Here is an 18214-nt window from a genome sequence, read left to right as displayed (position 1 = left end):
ACGAGGAACGAACTGAAAGCTCTAACATGCTCTGAGCGGTATCTAAAGCCCATTCGTATCCCTCTTCTTCTTCTTCCAGAGCTATGTAGCTTGCTAAGCCTGATAACCACCGTCGTGTGTTGCTCAGCCTAACACAACTATTTCCAAGGATCTCTGCCTTTTACCACTTAAATCAGTGGAAGCTTCGCTACTGATTTCAGTAAGAACGAGGCATTTCTGTGCATTGGGTTAAAATGTATTTCATAATAACACCTTATACTTTATTTATAAGCCCCTCCTAAGGCATTTCACAAATTATAGTCACACAAGAATTGATGTGTGAGCGCTGTCTTAATAACACCGTATTTTGTATTTCAAATATTGTGTTCCAGATACAATATTTACATCACAAGTGAAAAGGCTGCTAACCTACCCGTTATTGTTCTGAGCAGACAGATGATGAGCCACAGTGCTCACAGCCACGCGTGCGGTGGAGCCTGTGGCGGCACTGCCTTGCACTGCGCTGATCCGGGTTTGGTTCTGGAAGGTAAGCAGCAGTCAGTCAGACTGTAATGCCTGGCAGACAGCAGAAAGGGGACTGCACCCCTTTTTTCCTCTTTATCTGGGTCTCTGCTTATAAAAATATATAAGTGCTGGTTTACTTCGGGCAGTGTAATGTGGGGTTGATCTTTTGGGAAGATGCTGCCATTGCAGAAACGAGCCTGGGACTGGTAACACGCAGAACCCTGCCCCAGAGTTTTCAGCCATCAGTCCTACTTCATGCTCTTTTTGTGTCTCTAGATTTTTATTTTTTTTTCTTCTGATTTCTTAGGTATTGCTGGCTGAAATATATTGTTTTGTTTTCACTAGGAAATAAGTGCAGTTTTAGAGTTGTGCTGAGGTTTGAATTCGATCTGTGCTTCCAGATCAGTACAAACAGCAGTAGGAAAGCTGAAACAATATCACTCTTTTCCTTTTTTTCCCCCGTTCGTTTCCCTTTGATGTTGTGCTCAGCTCCAGCAGCTGCGCATCGCTCCACACGCAGCTAGTGAGGCTCTTCTGCTCTCAAAGTGGTGTAGCATCTTTTTAAACAGCTTTTCTTTGACAAGACACCTGCTAAATGAGCACCCATAGCCACGTTCCTCATCGGAGGTGCAACCAGCGCTGACAAATACCCCAGTACAACCCTCCCTCCCAGCAGGGAGAGGTGTAGGAATGGAGGACGAGGAGCAGAGTCCATGATGGCAGCTCGGCCTTGTCTCCCCGTATGCTGCAAATCTTGCTTTCTCTGGATCTTCATCAGGAACCCGCAGTGTCTGTGCTGTGCTGTGCTCTGCTTGCAGATAGAAAACACACAGATAGAAGCCATGTCTCCTCGCCCCGCATGCAGCCCAATCTCCTCGGCCAGGCCCCAACCACTCCGCAGGCTCCCCATGGCTGGAGGAGCGGGCAGCCGCACGCAGGGCTCCAGCAGAGGCTGCCTTGCCTCCAGGCACCTGACAGCCCTCACGTCCGCCCCAGCAGCCGTGCTGTGAGGGCTGCAGGCTGCGGTTCCCCTCCCCGGGGACGACGAGCTCTTCCAGCTGCACCCGCGGAGGTGGGAGATGCGCAGATAACGTTCACCATGTCAGCCCCGTGCCGATGGATTCTGAGACACTTCTGAGCAGTTATTCCACAGAAAGTGCACATGGGGCACCAGGATTACGATTTACATGGAACTCTTTTATCCCTAATGTTTCTCTGCAAATTTGGCTCCATATCCAGATTCATATCCTGTAGTCAGCAGCTCTGTGATTCGCATTCTGCAGGGGAGGGCTTATTTATTTTTAAAACTCTCTCTGCCAGATTGGATTAAATAAAAGATCAGTCATTTAAGTTTTATAATTTTTTTTTTTTTTTTTTTTCGCTTTTAAAGAAACAAGTTGTCCCCTTGGATTTCTCTGAATTGAAGTCAATACCATCCCTTTGCAGATGAGGCATTCAGACCCCAGCATCTCTCCTTAAAGCAGGCTTCTCCTGGGCCCCATGGCTTTCTGGTCCATGGTTCAGCTGCTCCATGCTGGTGTTCACCAACAAGGGTTTGGGCAAAGGCAGATCGAAAACTCCACATGGCCAGGCCTACATATATTTCCTGTCTGTGTTTACCTGCCGTGCTCTCCACCATGCTCTAACTGTGTCTACCAACCACACTACTTGATCTTTACCCCCTTTCCCAGTGTTTGACCATGCTGAAGTCTTCTCTGATACCTTGATGCTGCCATGTTTCAGGCTCTGTGCTGGTCACCCTTTGTGAGCAGTCTGGAGGGCGTTGGGGAAGCCTCTGTGTCTTCTGTTCAACAGGGCCTAGCCCAATAAAATTCACATCAGGGCTTTCTTTGCTATGCTCTGCTCCAATCTGAGTCCAAAGGAAAAAAAAAATGCTAAAACTGCACTGATGTTTGCCTGCTTAAAGACTTCTGAAGAGAATACCTGATGCCTTCCTTTGGTGCTGAGAGAATTCTGAGTGCACAAAATCAAACTCTGCCACATTATTTTGTGAAGATTTTTTTTTTTAAATTCTTGTTACATTTGGGATTTAACATTCAGTGCTGTGAGACATGACTCTTTTTTTTTCTAAATATTATTTAAATATTATAGGAATACACAGACACATATTCTCCAGATCTGATACTGTTTTAACAAAGATCCTCTGGATCTAATCTTACCAGCTTGCTCCTCACCTAAAGCTGCACTGATTTCCCGGAGACCTGAAGTTCCACAGTGCCAGAATGCCCATTTGCAAAAACGTGTAGAAAGCACAAAAGATGTCTTTGTTTTGATAGGAACAGGAGGTCTGCAAATGAGCTTGATGTGCCTAAAAGCTTTCAAAATTGTTTAAAAGCAGAGTTTAAATAAGCGGACAAGTTCTCAGCAGTTGCTCAGGATGTTTGGTGCACAGCGCTTCTGAAATTCTGCCTGCCCACCCAGATGTGGGAATGCAGACAGAGGCACCCACTACACTAAGGAATCGTGTTTGGAAAAAATGGAGCTCAACATTTGCTTATATTAGACTAGAAACTGAAATTAATTACTATGGAATTTTAAAATTTTCTTCCCATTCAAGTTGCCTTTTTTTTTTTTACATGACGAGGATTCACTTTCATTCCCTTACTCTATACAAGTCCACTTATTATTGATTAAGCACCACCATGTGCTCAGTGTGATTAAAAAAGAAATGCAGGCCTGGCTCTCAGGTAGCTCACGAGAGAAAACAAAAAACCTCAAGAAATGTCATGGGGGCAGAACTTGTTTCCATATCTTAGAGACACAGAAGCCTTTTCCCCCATTCTTTATGTGCCCTGTGCAATGATTCTTCTTCATCACAGGCAAAGGAAGAGCATTTTACTAGATTTCCAACATTTGATCCTGGAGAAATATATATATTGTGTGTAATATTTGTAAGACAGATAAATGTCTTCATGGCTTCATGAAGGCCATTGTGGCTTCAGGAAGGCTTGATTATAGCTCACTCTTCAGTATTGGCATAGTACAGGATTCTTGTAAGTAGACGTGCACTTCTCCAGAAGCATTTGGAACAGCATCACTACTTGATATTAAATTTAAAGCTGAAACTGGTGCTGTACTACAACATGTCTCAAGTTTGAAGTAGCTGAATGCCCATTTACAGATGCCTGTATCCACTATTACAGATAATTGAATTCAGCTGCATCCTTGAAATTGCTTTTGTAATTTCTTTACAAGTGTAGTAAAAGACTTAATCTATCATAACATTCTTCTCATGTTCCAAATACTTATGCCTTGAAAACCTCAGCGGAACAGAAATTACGTAACGAATTTTTATCAGACATATTAGAAGACACAATGCTTTAACTTTCATGATTGCTGCTTACTGCGTGTCACAATTACGTTCAGCTCGGGCAATAACTGCAGTGGGAATGTTGTCACTGCAGCAGAATCCTTCTTTCCCTCTTGAGTTTGATGGTTTCGGTTTGTAACCTGTCAAAATAAGGGAAGTTGTGCCTGAAAATTCCAACAAACAGAAAAGCCTTGCACCATCACCCCTATGGAAAGAACCCTTGGAACACTGCAGGGCCACTGCCATCTGCACAGGGCTGCCACTGCCCTGCAGCACAGGGCTGCAACGATGCGGGATGCAGCTGGTAGCACACCATGACAGCCTGCCAACAGAGCCCGCCGTAGCCTGTCTGCCATTACCCGAGCTGCACTTCTTAGCTCTGTTTTGTCTTCAAGCCAAGAGAGGAAAGAGCCGGAGGATTCTTTGGTGTACAGGAGCTTGACATTCAAAGGGTGGCTATGGGAGATCTGACGAAATCGCCACCTCTGCCTCCTGAGCCCAAAGTGAGCTGGGGCACTTTTGGTGCAGAACGGCACCTGCGCCCGCGTGGCATCGCTGCATCGTCCATGTAGAGATGAGCCGAGTCACTGTCACATGTTGTAACTGATACGGTGTTTTGGAAGGAAAGAAGGAGAATTTTGCTACATCTTTTTGCCTTAGGTAAACACCACGGTACATCTGTATGCCGCGACGCTTATTTCACAAAGCATGTCTAGTGGATCAGAAAAAAGATTAATCCAGATTTGCAGGAGGAGCTCCTTTTATTACTAAAATAATTGTTAGCGTGTTAAGCTATGGAAGCTTCTGAAATTCATGTCTTACAAATGCATGGGAATTGCAGGCGGACGCGTGATGCACACACTGCTCGCTAGCAATTCTCGGCTAATTCGCTAACTAGAAATGGTCTGTGACTTCCATGATATTTTCTCTCCTCCGTGTTAGGTCAGTGACCTATTTCAGTTTGTTGGCAGCAATTCCCGCGTCTCGTGACTTTGTATTTCACAAAGGAACACTGTGTTTTGTGTTATTTACATTAAAAAGGCGAAATATGTAAAACTTCGCCTTTGTTAAAAATCGCTTTACCCCAAGTATTTGAATCACTTCACGCTTTCAAAAGGCACAATTAAGTATCTAATGAGAACTTCCATTCAAGGTAACACATAATATAAAAAGAAAAAAAAAAATGTTTGAGACATCAGCGATAATATTTTAAATATATTGGCATAGGAAAGCAGATGTCTTCTTGCTTTATTAAACTGACAGTTCAGTTCTGAAACTTTATTTTGAAAAGATTTAAAAAAAAAAAAAGTGTGTCTTTAGAAATAAAAAATATAACAGGCATATCTAAAAAACATAGAAGAGAAAACCTGATTGTTACTACTAATGAAATAGCTGATGACAAAATAGTAGTCTTTTTGATTTTGATCACAAAAAATAAACTGGTAGTGACAGGATATGATGGATAGATTTGACATCCTGGCAAATCACTGTCATTGATTCAATTATTCTAATTCAGAATAAAAGCTGTATACAGTATGTGTTTATGCTACAGTGGAGTTTTTTAAGTGATTGACATTCATCATATTAGTTAGACAGTTTTAAAAGCTGTGTCTTTGTTTTACACGGCGTTGTCAGAGAAAAAAAATAAAGTAGAACCTGGACTGCATAAGAAAAAAGCAAGCCACTTAACCAACTCTTGGTTCCCAACCCATCAAAATAAGTTAGCATTGCTGCATCACATTAACACGTTCTCCGAAAAGTCAATTTCACTCCAGCCATGTAATATACTATTAGAAAGACGAAAATCTGCAACTGTAATGCAATCTTACAGTTGGGTGGCTTGCAAGTTCGGCAGAGAAGAATATATTACCTTTCAAAATGGAAGGAAGCCTCAGAAGAAACAATGCAAACCACTTTAATTTACAGGTCAGCATTGCTCCACTGTTCTTTTGTTTGATGGTACGTACACGGAGATGCATACAGAGCAGCTGCAAGTTCACAAGCAGAACATATACGATGGTAAAGGAGCCCAAATTACTTTTGTGCTCTGCCCTGCTTTAGACCAGCATGTTGTGATACTCTTCCCCAAGCTCAAATGCACTCTTCTGGTATTCCAGCATTAATGTAGCTGTCGGCTTGAATTTCAATCTTGAATTATGTCTGTTGACATAATTTCATAGTGCTGACTTCAATTGTTCAGGATTACTGTTTTGAACTACATAAGGAAATCAGTTCTTTTTTCTACGTTTAGTAAATTCCATTCAAGTGCATTTTAATACATGTATTAACCCAAAAGGCAAACTAATTATCTATAATATATTCCTATTAAAAAAAACCAACAATTCTCAATTACTGGCAGATCAGAATAAAACCTAAATTAATTGTTACACATTACATAAAACACCCAAAGTATTTCCTGAAATTTCCTCATAGTATTTCAGCTGCAAAAAAGAATGGTTTTAAAAACAATAAGTGTGCAGTTAGATCTTGGAATAGCATGTGATCACAAATTGCTCACTTTCATTCATTTGTCTCGATAAACAGTCCAACTTAACTTATTAGTCACACCGAATGCTAAAGGCACGTATGTACAAATTCCACCATGAAAAAAATCCTTTATTTTTATTATTACAAAAACAGAAATGAAGGAGCAATATTCATTTTCATATTTGAAGGAAAGGATAAAAACACTGTACATTTCCAGTAGGGCAGAACAATAGCAGGAACCAACATAACAGAAGCTTTAACCAAAAGCAAAATCCAATCAAGCCCCAAATTAGCACAAAGAAACCAGGACAAAAAAAAAATAAGGCACCATATGATAATGTGTATTTTTAAAGACTGCTGGGTCAAATCATTAAGAAAAATATTTATATAAGTCATTAACACTCATAATTAGAGTGTCATACAAATCTGAGTGGAACTGCTAAGTAGAAATCACTAGAAGTCCAGGTGCTTCTTGCCGATGGCCATAGCACCACATCCTGAGCTCAGCAGTTTGGCGGATTCTGCCAGATCCTGTTTGCTTGAGCGGCTCACTGTGTCTGACAAGTCTGGAGGCAAGTGCAGGCGCTGTGGCAGGAGGTTTGCAGGAGGGAGAGCAGAAAGAGAGAGGGAAAACAGGGAGAAAAAAAATGAGAGTGATTGCAGCGGAATTCATTTTCCATAGCATATTTCCAAATGCACTTTTTCCTGATCGTTTGACGTTCACGCGCACAAAAATGTATCCTATCCTCCTATCCATGTATGCTTCTAGGCTGACCTGGAAATAGCTTTGTACATTTTCATTGTCTGCTTCAACGCAGTTTAGGGTTCCGTAAATCAGAATACATTTTTCTTCAGGAAAATTTTCTAAACATAATCCAAATTTGCTGGAGGTATTTAACCACATCTCCACAATTTTCCCTGAAAAACAAACACTGCAGCATATGCTTCCATTTCTGTGTCATGACAGTATACACGTAGCTTTACTTCACGCACTTATGCATGCTTTGTGGCAGAGTTTGAAAATAAATGATAAAGTAAACGATGCACTGGACAGAAGATACAGAGGGATCACCCTGACTGCAACACCACCCCGCTTCATCCTCATGTCCTGCTGACAGCGCTCAGTGAAAACTACCAGTGACATTAGCTGCATTTCCACAAGGCAATCAGACATGCTAAACAAGCTCTGCTGTCCCTTCTGAGCTGCAGGAACATGGCATCCATTTTGCTGGTGAGGACACCAAGGCACAGGTTCCGATTGCCCACAAGCACAGAGCTCTTGCACAATAACCCTTATGGATCAGCTGTGACAAAAATACTCCCACTCTCTCCCTGAGGATTCCTTTACACTGGTGATAAATAGCAGTACAAGTTAGCTATGGTAACACAAGGTGAAAATTAATGCAATATGGAGGCTTTGGTTTGTGAATTACTGGCTGGCTTTTGGACAGTGTGGTGCTGAATGCCAGCAGCTGAGGCTGCTGAGCATCCTTCCACACCGTGCAATTATTTATGGCACTGATATCATGGAAGAAGCGAGTTCCTTGAAAGATTTAGCAGGCAGAGCCTGAACTGCACAGCTTTCTGAAGGGAGCAGGGCAACAGTAATAGCTCCAGTGCCCTACTAGGCGGTGCGGACTGTGCTTATGCCAACTTCTGCTGTATTTTTGCTTTTGTCAGAACACAAACATACACAGCTGCCCTTAATTTGATACTTTTGCTACTTTTCTCATAGGAAAAAAGGGATCTTGACATATCTACAGGTAAGCCTCAATATCTTGGCTCTTCCCCATCATCCTGTTAACTCAGGCTGGCAGGGCACCGTGTACCTGCAGGTCCCTGCAGGACTCAGATGGGAAAAGTCAAAATGAAGACTGCTCAGATTGGGTGGTGAGACTGAATTAAGCTTTTACAGTTGAATGTGCTATGATACAGCATTTAGTTACATACACATATACCCTTTTCCTCCCATCTAATTCGGTGAGGAGGATGCACACTGCTCACTTAGGGACCAGCTATTCAGAATTTTGTTTTCTTGTCACTGTTTGCTCTGAGCTTTTTCTGACATAGTTATTGTACGCTATTCAGGACTCGTTCTGAAGACAGAATGGCATTTCACATGTTAGTATATAGCACTAGAACGCTTCACAAATACCAGCGATGGTATTTTCCTGATATTCCTGTGAGATAAGGCAGCAAAGATACCTTCATGTCATAGATAGGGAATCAAGGCACACAAAACATGGCAAAAGGTATCTGCTCATTTCAGGAATATATCCCAAGCCATTCAGGACTTGACTGCCCATCGTGCTTCCCATGATCAACCACAGCTTCCAGCTGCACTGCAAGCACCAGGCAGTTCTTCAGGAGCTCCAAGCCAGGGCTTCAGACACCAAGTAGGAGCACAGGAATACAAACACTGTGCTGAAATGACCTGGTCACCCAGCAGCTCGGTGGGACGAGATGAGACACTTTCCAAGACATCCTCCTACTGTCTTCGTTACGGCACCATTCTTTCCACAGGTCTTGCTCTCTCTACAGGTCAACTGTCAGGTACTACAGTGAACAGCACATCTCCAGCAGCGTGCCTCGCTGCATATGCCACCTTCACCCTCAGATCAGGTGCATTCTGAGCAATATACAGCAGCAGGTTCCTCTGAAAGCAGCTGACTACTATCCTGACACTAAGATCTGAAACCCAGCACACAAATGCTACATCTGAACAAAGCCCCAGTAGGCATCTCAGGATGCAACTCCTTATGTTTTCTGCGTGCAGCTTCAAAACATATTAACCCTGAGAAATATTTTAACACCATAAAAAAGAAAATTGCAAGCTTCTGAACACAGACAAACTGGAAATGCATCACGTGGCATTACAGAGGCATCCAGGGGATGAGCAACAGCCCTGCAGTTTTGGCAGCATTGCAGGACCTGTGCTCACACAGTAAGTGAGAGCTTGAATAGGCTGTGATCCTTTCTGAGCACCAGCATTACAGAGAGGGCAGACACTGTCACAGATATTTGCTGACCACAGAGAAACAGCCGCATTTAAAGTTCCAGTTTTGGACAAAGTGTTTCCTGGTGGACAAACTTCTCTGTTGTTTCAGAGGCTCCCTTTCAGTCTCTCTCATTGCTGCGAGTGGCTTTGCTCACTGAGGCCTCCGACCCTGCAGCTGGTTTTCATAAGAAAGCATCCCTCCTCCAGCTACCTGCACCCCAGCCACTTTCAGCTTTCTGCTCCCAACCCCTCCACTCACATTTTGCAGAATCACAGAATCATTAAGCTTGGAAATGACCACTGTCAACCCAGCCGTTTCTCCCAGTCCTGCCTTTTTCTCACTCCTTTCTGCCCATATTCCACTCCCTGCTCAGATTCCTGAAGCTGTGGTCCCAGGCCACCCACCCTTGCCTCAGCCCCTCCACCTTGTCCTCCTCTGGGGCTGTGTCTGCAGTCCTGAGCACGCAGCACATGGTGTCTGTGTTTGAGCTGTAGCTGTGACTGGCACACGGGTACGATCCGCTGGCGCTTCCCACTGCTCCCAGGTCAGGTCAGGAGGGCTTTGCAGTAATAGGCACAATTACACAGAACACAGCTAAGCACACAGCTTCGGGGCATGCCTTACGAAAGGAAAACAGCTCAGACAAAACTTATAGCATACTTTGCCTTACTTTGCTTCTGCTCCTCCCTCTCGGCCTGAAGAAAACTTCTAATGACTTCATTTGTTCTCAACGTGGAAAAAAAAGTAGAAGAGGAAGATAAGAAGATGTAAAGTGTCAGGCCAGAGGGGACACTGGGCAATCCTTTAGTCCTAGTGAAATCTCTTATTGAACCTCTGTAGTAGAAACAGTAATTGGTTCACCAAAGTACTTTTCATTTTTGTGGAAATACATGTCTGTGTGAGGTACAGATTACTTTTATACTGGATAAAATACTCATAAATAACTGAAGTCCAAGACATTAAAGGAACAGCAATAGTTCATTAATTGAGGACAACTAAGAGAAAAAATTCTTGGAAATTCTTTAAGTATAAAAATATTTGGTAGTAATACAGTAACCAAATATATATATATAGGCAAAGAACTAAACACCAAGTAATTCTTCTTTATATCTCTCCAAAACCATCATTGTATTATAAGTGTAATTCTATAGCAGACAAATCAATGGTAACATCAGTGATGCAATATCACCGAGTCCGATCAGAAGAAGAGGTGGGAGATTGATCTTGAGATATACTGAAGCAACTACCTTGTGATTCTGCTAACACTGACATGAAAATTTTAACTGAGCCCAAATTTCTGAAATTGCAACTTTAAACATATCTTAAATAAACAATCTTCATAATTCTATTTGGATGTCTGGCCAAAAAATTGCTTATTAGTCTACTATGGCTACAGTCCTGCCTTGGGGCAGGGAGATGGGTGAATGACCTCTCTAGATCCCTTCCAGTTCCATTTACTGCAACTCTGTGAAGACTGAAGTCACCAAAGCCTAAGGGATTTGGTTCAGGGGGAAGAGGAGGGTGGGGAGAAGAATTTTAGGAATGCTGGGAAAATGAAAGATGCAGGCTTCTAGTCGGGGAGCTTAATATCCTACTCACTTCTCTTTGACAAGCATGCACAGAGGTACAGCAGTTCATCTGTTATTGCTTCCTTTTCTGCTTATGATGCCCATAATGCACCCCATGCATTATGCTTTCTTTTTATATCTTTTTTTTTACTGCCTCATTTATATTGGTTAGTATGTACTTTGACTACCATGGTACCTAGGAAAAGACTTGGCATTTTTGTAGGTGACATGAAAAAGATGGGGTTCAAGGAGAAAGCTGCAGGAGGCTGTAATGCAGCTTTATAAAGCCTCCTCTTGGAAGAACCTGGCTTCTTACTTGAAAATAATCAAACTGTCAAGTGATTGTCACCATCCCCTGTCTGGAAACAGATTCCTGGATAAAGAATAAGACACCATGGGCAGGCTGGGGAGAAGGACATTCCATCTGGAAATGCAAACCAGGAATGCATACTTTAAGGAACGAGGGAGCCCGTGGAGGATGCACAGCCCTGTGCTGCTCTGCTACCCATGCTGAGCATGTTACCTGCACTAGCCTCACTAGACTTTGTGTTTCCTGCCTTCCTCACGGGTCACTGCCCAGCATGGGAACCAGCTGTTCTTTTTGGCGAAAACAAATTGCTGTCTTGAGGTTAAATACAGAAGATGTGCAGGTATGAAATTAAATCTCTTCTAGAAAGAAGAGTTTGCTCAAATGCTTGACATGGAGGTGGCTTTATGTTTTGGCTTCTTTTCTTGCCAACTTCCAAGTCCAGAGCCACCAGAGATGTGTACCACGGTGAAATGATTTACATTTTGATATGACATGCAGTCTAATGGAGTGACATAGCACTAGTGTTGACATTCACTCACTAACAACATTACAGTATCACTATGAAAAGATGCAAAACTCTTACTAAGGTCACAAATTCTAAAAATACTTCTGAGTTGATGTAAGTTCATTTCTCAGTGGCACAGCAGAAAGCCCTTCACTACTGAGGAAGCTGCAAACTCTCACTGCAAGTCGTCCCAGCCCAGCCAAGGCCTGGGTCAGGCAGAAATCACAGTGTAGTGCTGGACTTGGGCTAGTGCTCACATCTCAGTCTATGTGCACAGTCTATGTGCACTTTTAACCTGTGGCAAGGATGGTGCCAAACTATCATCCCACAAATGCAGTGAGGCCTTAGGCAAACTGTGTTAAAACCAGTTTATTAAGAATCTCACATTACATTTCTTCTCAGTATTTCCATGAAATGAGGAGACAAACCAGCAGGTAGCTGTATTTCTGTATAGTGGACAAGAACTCATCTTGCCTACAGATATTCACATATGTTTCATTGCCATTTAAAAATCACCATTAGGTAAATATTTTCTAAATTGATTATACAGATAAAATACTTTAAAAGAGCATCCTAAAATTTTCAGCTTTACAGGTAACTGTGATTGACTTATAACTAATCAGGACAATACCTACCCATGTTAAAATAAGCACACCTATCATATGCGTTTCCTATTTCTTTTTTTAAGTTGAAGCACAATCGGAACTGTCAAAATTAATTATTGTTAACATCAGGTGATGAGAGAAGGCTTTCGATAAGAAATATACTTGTACCTACATATCCCCATCTGCTTGCTAAGGGACACATTGCTACCATGAAAATAATTTTCATACATGGCTAACAGCTCTTAATATATCCCAACACAATTATAAAAGCCTTACGTTGCACCACTTACAGAACATAAGATAAAACAAGAGTAATTCTGACTTCCAGCTTATTTTCAAGGCAGTGATGTTCTGCCTTGATGTTCTGTAGGTTTCCAATACTACAAAAAGTATTCAAATAGACCTAAAACAAAGAACAATGAAACCACTTCCTCTTGTGATGATTTTGTAAAAGACATTTCACATTACAGAAAGCTGAGTCTCATTCAGTATGTGCCTTTTCAGGGCAGCCTTCCAGCATACCTCCCATACAGACATACAAGCTGTGCTGACTTGCTGGGATGTGCTGCAAGGCACTGCTTCTGTTCTCCAACTAGAAGACTACGTGTCCCATGTCTGGAGTTAAAACTTGATTTCTTTAAGGTGAAAATACCTCAGAGATCATTTGTACCAGAAAAATACTGTGCTGTATGTGTTTGTGTAAAGTGAATCCCTAGAGGGTTCTAGATGCTGAGGAACTTCTGTTAATGCATGAGCAGGCACTGCTGGGTTTTTACACGTGCAGCATTTGTCAATACTTTACCAAAAACACCAGTGACCAACAGCTGTTTGAACAGACTCTGTCATTCCAAGGAAAGACTCCAAGATGTGCTGAAGATGATTTGCTACATAGGAAGGAATTGAAGGGAAAGAGAAAAATATCACAAGATTTCCATTCTCTGATGCTTGAGAATTCCAAGCCTTAGTTTGGCAATGGAGCACTTAAATCATGCTTACAAGAGACAGCCACACTTTATATCACAGTTGTAATCTTTGCATGGTGAAGAAGCTCCCCATGCCATAAAGGGGCCTGGAATACTCACTGATGGCTGTAGGCAGTCCAGGTACTACAGATGTTTGCCCAATTATCCCATCCCAAACTCAGGGAAATACAATCAGAATTACATATTTAGCACACAATCATAATACTTATTTACCATGCTCTTTTCAAGCACATATTGAAAGACTGCCTTTGTCCTGAAGAACTTACAGTCTGAATATACAAAGTAGATAGAAAGGAAGAATTAAAAGCTGAAATGTACAGGCAGAATGAAAAACATCATGATATATAAATATTGTATTAATGCCAAAGCTTTTTTCTTCTTCTAAGTGGAAAAAAGAGACCACATGTATTCTATCTGAAAAATTACTCTGCATAGAAAGCCAAGTGTAAGAGAACAGGCATAGGGGAAGAAAAGAAGTGACAAAAGGAGTGAAAAAAGGGAAAGCTAGCAGGCGTTATTTAGACCAGTTATAGTTATGATTGGAGCATATTGTCTAAAAGCTGAAGAGAAATATTGTTCTAAACTCAAATAGTAGTTCATGGGTCTGTGCATGGGTCATGCACATATGTAAAGCAAGGAGACTAAAACAGATCCTTAGATGTGTTCTTTTTGCTCAACCTCTTCTCCTGAGCTTATGTGGGAGGACTGTGGGACTGTAATGCAAGTCTGAATAATTCTTGGGCTCTCAGGATAGTCTGGATGGATGCTAACGTTCATGTCACATTCTCTTCCCTGATGGATTCATTCAACCTCGTTGCAGCTGTCTACAAGTCAGCTGTCTAACCTATATTATATATTTCGAGATGAATCATTCCTGCAAGTGCTTGCCCATCTCTGTTGCTTGTGCAGGAAAGCCGGATGTTCTTTCCTGCAATTCTTAGCTTGAAGAGTAAGAAGCTACGGAGAGGAATTCAGTCCTGCAACTACATGAAACTTCTCACCGAGACTGTGACTCCACTCCTCTTTCTTTGAATGACATTGCAACATGCCACAAAGTATGGATTTCCTATCACACCACAGATGGCTCACTGGAAATGTTCCAGAGCTGCTGGCGAAGCCCGCGCTGCTCTACGAGAACTTGGGTCTCTCTGCTGAAATGCTTGAGAAGTGTTCAAGCTTCCCAACCAAGACTCCGTGTATGCAAACAAAAGCTGTGTGAGTGAAGAGAGGGGAGAAATAGCATCCAGAAATGGAAGCATCTGTTCTGTGGAAGCCCAACATATTGCAATGTCATTGTCAACCTCTAAAATTCCAGCCTAGCTGGAAAAGTAATCAAATATTAGAGTCCTCATCCAAAGCTATCTGCTGAAGTTCACTGCTGTCTACCAATCTTCTGTCTCTGTTCAAAATTTTTGCTGTGTTTCAGAAAACTCATTAATACATCAATTTAAAGATTATCCTTTCATCTGAGGGTGTGGAGCAATACAAATAAACTGATAACAAGTGTTTTGCCTCTTAGTAAGATTGCCCAGATTTCAACGCTCTGCAGAGGGGTTGGTTGTGCTCTGAGATACAACTTGCCTCAGCAAGTCTACGTCACAAATGAATCTCAACGCCCAAGTTACCAACTAAAAAAGGAATGATAACAGAACCGCAAATGGACTCTGAATTGAAATTTCTGGACAACACACATTGTCTAGAAGCCTCTATCTGATTTTGAGTATTTTGAGTTTTACGTTACACTACACAATGTAAAACACACATGCTACGAAAGGCTCTGTTTCAAAGAGACCAGTGCCACAGGTTTGGCAAGTTCCTGCTTAGGAAGAAGTGTGTGGAGGGGGTGGTAAACGAGAATGCAAGCTGGGGGTCATTGCTGCTTTACACTGCGAGTGGCCCGGCACTTGGCAGTCAATCTACTTTTTTAGGTCAGCTGGAATTAGAAAATTTCCATTGCTAGGCAGCACAGCACATCTGCAAAGCATTTCTGGGCTCTCCGAAGCGAGGCACGCGCTGCCCACAGGAAGATTCATCGCAGGCGGCCGGCCAGGGCCTGCGCCCTTCTGAGCGGGCAGCGCTTTGGGAACAGGGGATCTCCCTACCTCTGTGCACAAACACATGACACGACCAGAACACAGCAATTAGCACATTTGTAAAGCTTCAGGGATAGGAACAATTTAAGAGCTTTTTGAAGCAGACTAATTTTCTAGAGCTTTTAATCTTTTTTTTTATTTTGCTTTTCGTGCGTAGACAAGTTCTTTGCTACAGGTATTTTCTCAGTCAGCCTGGCAGGAGTAGCACGTGAAGAAAAACAGGGATTATTTAATCAATTTAAAACAGTGCTAGAGATGAAAAAGTGCGGTGTAAGTGCAAACTTATCAGTAATCCTTGCTTTAAAAGCACACTTTACTTACACAGATGATTGTCTTGCTGTTTCACAAAATCCTCCACACTTAGGAGCCCGGGCTGCCCGGCAGATGACCGGTTTGTTTATGTTTGCAGCTTTTCACAAACTGGAAACTTCAGCTGTGCGACAGTAAATTCAGCTGTCAGATGCTCCACAGCAAAGCAAAAAGCAGGCCAATAGAAAGGAAAGCAAATCTGCTATCATTGTCTGCTCACACCAAAAAAAACCTGCAGTGATACTGGAAGGGTGCTCAGTCCCTGTAACCCCCAGGTGAGGTGGAAGAAACTGTAGCATTCGTATTTTGATATCTCTTACTTTCAATACTAATTTGTCACGAGTTACCAGGGCTTCAGTTTAAAACCCAAGTTAACGAAGCCCTTTCGTAATGCTTCTACCAAATAACCTTAGACTTCAAAAGCTGCTGAAGTGTAATTTAATATCCACAGTGTTGGAGCAATCTGCTTTGATATGAAAACATCCTGTGGCATATTTTCACCCAGTGACTGATACTGCTTATAGAAAACCCATGAAAACTGCACCGGTGATCCAGTGGTCACATTGACTACCCTGTGGCAGACCGACCCACAAGGGAAAGTTTGAGCCCAGAGTGAGAAGTGGCTGGTGAAGGTTAAAAGACAGGTCACACTAATTGCTTGTGAAATGACTCTACGCTGGACTGTAGGACCCAGTGTAATCTCAAACAAGTGTATTAAATGTGAATGATAGAAATTGGTATCCTGTTAAATGCCCGCCTTCTGTAAGTAAAAGAGATTAAAACAAACATTACTATTTATCTGGATGTTGGGGGTAGGGCTGAACATCTGAGCAGCTTCCTATATGAAAGATGTGTTTTGTACAGATGCTATATGTCAAATTACAGTTATTTGCTTTCAGATGTTCGCAGCGGTTACTCAGTTTTGCACTTTTCATGTGTCAGTATTTTTTTCATTTTACTTCTTTATTCCCTACTCCAAGTAAGACTCTTTAGAGCAATAAGATCTTTAAAATCTCTTTAGTGTTTAGAAATGTCAACAATGCAGTCGACTATACTTGATGAATAGGCCAGACAGAAAAACCTGCCTCAAGTTTTCATCTTGAGAGAAGTAAGGTGCTTTGAAGAGCACTTGATTTGAGATTTAGAAGCCTGCTGCTATTCAGCCAGGCATTCTCGAGAGCTGTTAAGTTCTGACCCATAGCAGGAAAATAGGTTGGAGGGAGGGGAGAGAAACTAGTAAGGAGTAGGTTTTGTACTCCCTGCATAATTGTTTCCTCTACATACCATTTAAACACTCCTTCCTGTAAATAAATAAAAAAAACAACTAGGAGACCAGGCATCCTTATCAGACACTCTTATTTGAATATTTTGAGTGTAGCTCAAACTTGCCAGGGGGAAAAACCACAGCACTGGATAATCTAAAGGAAAAAAAAATATATCTAAATGGTTCTTTCCATTTGAATAGACGGCACTGACATATTCAAGCTTCGTGTTTTTGACAAGAGACATAGAAAACAAAGAGGTTTTCACTTCAAAATACGCAGTGGAAGAAGATGAAATGGTTTGGTTTGCTGTAATTACAAAAAATATTTTTTTTCATCCTTTGCTATCGTTTCCACAGCCTACATCTAATCTCAGTACCAGACTACAATGAGCTCAGTCAACATCATAAAGCGATCAATTTAAAATATCTGCACACCAGTAATAACAACGATGATAAGATGAAAAGACAGCACTCTAAACTGCAAGTTAATCCTTTTATATGAATATCTGTTCTTAAATTAGTTTATTGTGCTCGTACACGTGCTCTCTCACTCACAGTACAGTACTTTAACTTCATAACTGGCTTCCTTGAGTAAGATCTTACTTTGTAAGCTAACAGCAACTGGCCACATTATCTGGACAAATTTCTCACCGGCCTCTTCTGCCCTACTTTCTAAATCTCTGAGTTTCATAGAGACGTAAAAGACAAAAAGTAGGTAATTTCCGTGCTGAACAAAAGGATTTTTGAAGTAGTATAAATTACTGGCCTTTCTGAGAAGGCTGTCTTTCCCAGCAAACCAGGTAATCCAATCCAGCTCAAGTAATTAATGGTATCCTCCGACAGCTAACAGTAACGGCAGTACACAATCCAGTGAACTCAGGAGAAACATTTCTACGGGTTTTCAAAAGCTGTGACACTCTGTTTCCTGAGTTGGAATACATTTGGGGAGTTGCATTAAAATATTAATTATTATACAGTCATTACTGCCACAATAGCTATTTTGTGCTAATTGATAAACTCCTCTATATTTGAGACTAAAATAAAGATTGAGTTTCCCGTATGGTCCTTCTTACCTGGGAATATTTGTCTATGAATTTATCACCCTTGTAAGCTCACTGAATGTTTTACATGTAGTAATCCTTGCATAAGAACAGCAAGACTTTAAAAAATGGAATGTATGGTGAACAGACAAAGGCAGGAAACTGCTTACTGACCAATAGTGCTGGTGGCTTTTCTGGCCAGAAGAAGCACAAGAT

The 18214-nt window shown here is 41.7% G+C and overlaps 1 protein-coding gene across 4 annotated transcripts in view; it reads right to left on the bottom strand.

Moving 5' to 3' along the window:
- Window positions 1-3632: 3632 nt before the first annotated feature.
- Window positions 3633-18214, bottom strand: part of ELP4 (elongator acetyltransferase complex subunit 4) — a 124193-nt gene continuing 109611 nt past the window's right edge. For 2 of the 4 annotated variants that reach the window (XM_052692466.1, XM_052692463.1), the window contains one exon: window positions 6431-6907. In XM_052692466.1, coding sequence (XP_052548426.1) covers window positions 6776-6907 — 132 coding nt within the window. In that variant the 3' untranslated portion in view covers window positions 6431-6775. The other 2 variants (XM_052692465.1, XM_052692464.1) reach the window with 2 other exon arrangements.

The sequence above is a fragment of the Tympanuchus pallidicinctus genome, unplaced genomic scaffold (genome assembly GCF_026119805.1).
Source record: "Tympanuchus pallidicinctus isolate F22 unplaced genomic scaffold, pur_lepc_1.0 scaffold3, whole genome shotgun sequence".
NCBI lineage: Eukaryota > Metazoa > Chordata > Aves > Galliformes > Phasianidae > Tympanuchus > Tympanuchus pallidicinctus.
The sequence above is the reverse complement of the archived record's forward strand: the minus strand, read 5'-3'. Positions and strand labels throughout refer to the sequence as shown.